The 4,260-nt window shown below is 30.5% G+C and overlaps 1 protein-coding gene across 1 annotated transcript; it reads right to left on the bottom strand.

Moving 5' to 3' along the window:
- Positions 1-2,238: 2,238 nt before the first annotated feature.
- LOC100810869 (RING-H2 finger protein ATL33) lies at positions 2,239-3,363 on the bottom strand. Its single transcript, XM_003552107.5, has one exon. The coding sequence runs from the start codon at positions 3,081-3,083 to the stop codon at positions 2,397-2,399; it is 687 nt and encodes a 228-aa protein (XP_003552155.2). The 5' UTR covers positions 3,084-3,363; the 3' UTR covers positions 2,239-2,396.
- Positions 3,364-4,260: the final 897 nt, after the last annotated feature.

The following is a 4,260-nucleotide window of genomic DNA, read 5'->3' as shown; positions in this document are numbered from 1 at the left end:
TAATTTGATGTTGGTAGCCAAATTTCAAGTAGAAGTAAGTTCTTAGGAAACATAGAGAATAAGAATACTTCATCTTTTTCATGTTTGATCAATCACTAAGCCTGAAAAAAAAATTAAGACTATATCACATACATGCCTAGTCTAAACCATTCAATACAAATGTCTCATCTATTAAACATGTTAGGCATTGTAAAATTATCAAACCAAAACTAAAAACTAAGGGCTTCAAGCTTTGATGTAATAGTGCCTACACTAAAACTATCTAAAAACTACTCTAATTGTCTGCACAACTCATCTCAAACATTCTCCCTCTTCATTGCTCGCTCTCCCTCATTTGCTCAAATCAAATTCTTGATGTTTTATATAGGTAATAAAATTCATTGACCTCTATCTTTTGTGATGTTCTATATAGATATCACACTCCAAATTTTAGATTTAACAATCAATTGAAAGATTTGCAAAAAGTATTTAATCATATACAATATTTTTTAGTAAAAAATGTCATATAAAGAACAATTAATTAGGGTTTGAAAGAAAAGGTGACATCTTATGTGATATTATTAAGTAACAAAAAGGTCGTAATTGCAACAACAATGTTGCATAACTTCATTTGAATTAATATGCAGTGTTGGTGATGGGAATTTTAACAAATATGATAACATTTTAGAATATGTGTGTGTGATTGCAAAAAAGAAAGGAATAAATGCAAAAGAAATGAGTTTATATTTTTTTTCTATTTAAATAACATATATCCTTCACTAGAAATAATTTATTCATGTTAAGTAAGACTACTATGGACAATAATGCTCTCCTTCCAAGTATTTAACATCCAGTGTGGGCAACAAAATTCTTGCTCTATGTATTTAATATAATTACAAACTTAGGACTCGAACCTAAAACCTCTAGTTAAACTAGAATAATCTCATGTTAGTGGATCCATTGCTCGATGGTAAATGAATTCAAATAATTTTAAATTAGTACATTGTGCTTATATATGGATCGCGTTTGAAATAGAAAACAATTACATTAATAAATAATAGAAATTGATGAGTTATTAATTAGTTACTTAGCGGTTTATGTATTAGTTGTTAATTACTGGCTAATTAAACACTTTTTAATGTAATTTGATATTATTGAATTTTTTTAAAATAAAATTTTTTGTTTCTTTAAAAATTTATTGAATATCACGTCAAATTGGACGGGATAACTAGCTTTAAATAAAATTAGAACTTAATAACTTATTTAATTAAACAACTTTTAACTTAAAATGATCTTTTAAGGGAAAAAGATGAAAGTTGACAAACATTTTTTAATTTTTTTAAAGTTTTTATTTTAGCTTTAATTTAAAAATATGTTTTAAGCTAGGAAAGAAACTCAGGCCAAATATACTCTTATATAATGTTATTTTTTTCCTATCAAAATACTTCATGTCGTGTTTGAGCCTGTAATTGTTAACTTATCATTTTCTACTTTTATCCTCACTTTCTTAAATTGTTGATATACCCTGCTCACTTTCTTAGAATTGTTGATATACCCTGCTTAGAATTTTTTTAACACCATCTCTCTCTATATATATATAAAACCTCAGCAGCTCTCTCAATCCCATTAAGTATCAATTCTTTATAAAATACAATCATCAAAATTATAATCTAAATCCATTCACATTATCTAATTTTATTTAATAAAAATATTTTATATGAGAAAAAATTATAAATTTAGTATTCTAATTTCTAAATGATAAATATAAAAAATAATAATTAAAATATCTTTGGTATACTATTTCATTTCTTGTTGAGCTCTTTAGCCACTTCCTATTTTATCTGTTACCTCTACATTTTCACGCGCGCGACATTAGAAAAAAAACAAATCTAAATTACACTAACCTTACAAATATTGTAAGTAAATTTATCTAAACTCTTTTTTTTTTTTTTTTGAGTTATCTACACTCTCCTTAAACTCAAATATATATATTCATTTTTAAAATGTTCCCTTGTGGGCTCAATCAACTAAGAAAAATTGTAACTCCTTTCCCAAAGGAAACTTCCTAGCCTTCATTCCATTTTAAGCCAGTAGCTCAAATCGTACACAAGTTTCATTACAATTACAATTCAAGTGTTCAATCACTGACAATTCCTATCTATCCTCTTCTTCAACATTCTCATTCCACTCTCCCATTACTCAACATTCATATTTCAAGTTCATTAAAATCCTCTAGAAGTTCCTACTTTATTCCGTAAGAATGAAAGATAGTAATATAATACAACACTCAAGCACATTGTTTTCCCAATAGCTAGATCCCCTTGATACTCCGTATTCTACTTATAAGATAATAATTGGAATTTATTGTATAAAAATTAAAAACTTAATATTTATAGAAATTAAAAATAAAATGAAAATCAAACCAAATTTGTCGCATCGGGCTCACGGTGACTCAGGTGCGAGTCACCGTCTCCGGTTTTGGTGGTGGTGACGGCGATGGTAGCACGACAAATCGGGCAATTGGAGTGGTTGCTGAGCCACAAGTCAATGCAAGAAGCGTGGAACGAGTGTTTGCACGCGCTCAGCTGCCGGACTTCTTCGCCGTTGGCGAACACCGACAAACACACCGGGCACTCGCCGCCGATTTCCTTCGCGTGCGCCTCCTTCCGGTACTTCACTTCGGTGTCGGCGACGGCGGCGATTTCGAATTCCTGGTGGTGGGACACCTCCGACGCTACGGAGGGCTCGCCGTAGGAGGGTTCCCGGCGGCGGCGGCGCGACGGGCAGCCGAAGGCGAAGATGAAAGTGTAAATTAGGGCCGGGATGGTGACGACGGCGAGGAGCGCGAGGAGGAATTCGAGAGGGGAGAGATCGACGGAGCTGGGAGGTCCGGCGAACGGCGGCGGCGGCGGGAAGGGTAGGAAGGTGCTCGGGAAGACGGAGTTTGGAGCTCCGTCGAAGGACGGTGGGATGGGGATGACGTTTATTTGAGTGGCGGGGCGCGGCGGCGGAACAGCGAGGACGGTGGGTGAGTTTTGCATTGTGACAGAGAAAGAGGGTGAAGGGATTATAATTATTAATAATATTAATATTAATAATGTCATGTGTGTGTGGTTTTGTTTGGGAACTTTTTTCAATTTTTGACTTTTTTTTTTCTCGGCTTGTTTTTTTTTGGTTGGTTTTATTTATTTACTGGGGGAAAAGGTGGTTGAAATGGTTGTTAGGAGGAGAATGGAAAGGATTGCGGGGAGAAGGGGTTCTGCTGTGAATTCTTGGAAGCAATAATTGGTTTGGGTGAGTGAGAGTGATGAGGATTGGAATGGAGAAAATTTTGGTTGAATAATATCAGGACAAAGAAGTCATAGCTGGACCCTTTTGTTGTTACACACACTGGTTAGTTTGTTTCTCTCTTTCTTTTTCTTTTTTTTATTGACCTAGTTTTCTTTTTTTAATTTCTCGCTATTTTGTTTTTCTCAGCAGAAAGTATGTTTGGTTGTAAAAAGAAAAACACAAAAAGTAAAAGAAAGAAAGTGGTTTCGACATTCACAAAAAAATAAGGATGGAAAGAAAAAACGTGGTGAGCCTCACACTATAATTATTTTCTTTTCGATTTGGAAAGAAAGGAAGAGAAAATGTGAATTTTAATTAAAATAAAAAATACCCTTGAGTTGTAAAATATTATTAATTTTTTATTTATTTTATTTAATTAGTAAAATTGTTTTTTAAATTTATTGTCATTCTTTTAATTTATGTTTGAATTAAAAAATAGATACATAATTTCTCTAAATTTTTCTCACTCAATTACATGAAAAATTTGTACTCAAACTTCTTTATTTTTATTATTTAAAGATAAAAGATATTGATAATAATTAATTTAATTATTAAGAATTTTAAATTAGGATATATATATATATATATATATATATATATATATATATATATATATATATATATATACACGTATCATAATTACCTTAATTATTATTTATTATTATATTATGAATTAAAAATAGATAAAAAATTATCTTAATAGACATTTGTTTTACATAATCTTGTTAGATTTTTCAGGAGGAATATAGAGATGAGAATATTTATTTTTAATCTTCTTATTTAACTTTATTTATTTAATTAATATTTTTATTTTAAAATTAAAATAAATTTAAAAATATTTCCAAAAATTAGAAATATGTATCAAACATTTTGATAAGAATAATATTTCTAATAATAACATTCAGGAATATAATCACACCCGTAAAATAAATGTTCCCTTAAAATTTATAT

This window comes from Glycine max, chromosome 18 (assembly GCF_000004515.6).
Source record: "Glycine max cultivar Williams 82 chromosome 18, Glycine_max_v4.0, whole genome shotgun sequence".
NCBI classification, from domain to species: domain Eukaryota; kingdom Viridiplantae; phylum Streptophyta; class Magnoliopsida; order Fabales; family Fabaceae; genus Glycine; species Glycine max.
This window is presented reverse-complemented; position numbering and strand designations above follow the sequence as displayed.

Coding starts and splice junctions, on each gene's coding strand:
- LOC100810869 (XM_003552107.5), bottom strand. CDS start 3,083: ATGACATTATTAATATTAATATTATTAATAATTATAATCCCTTCACCC.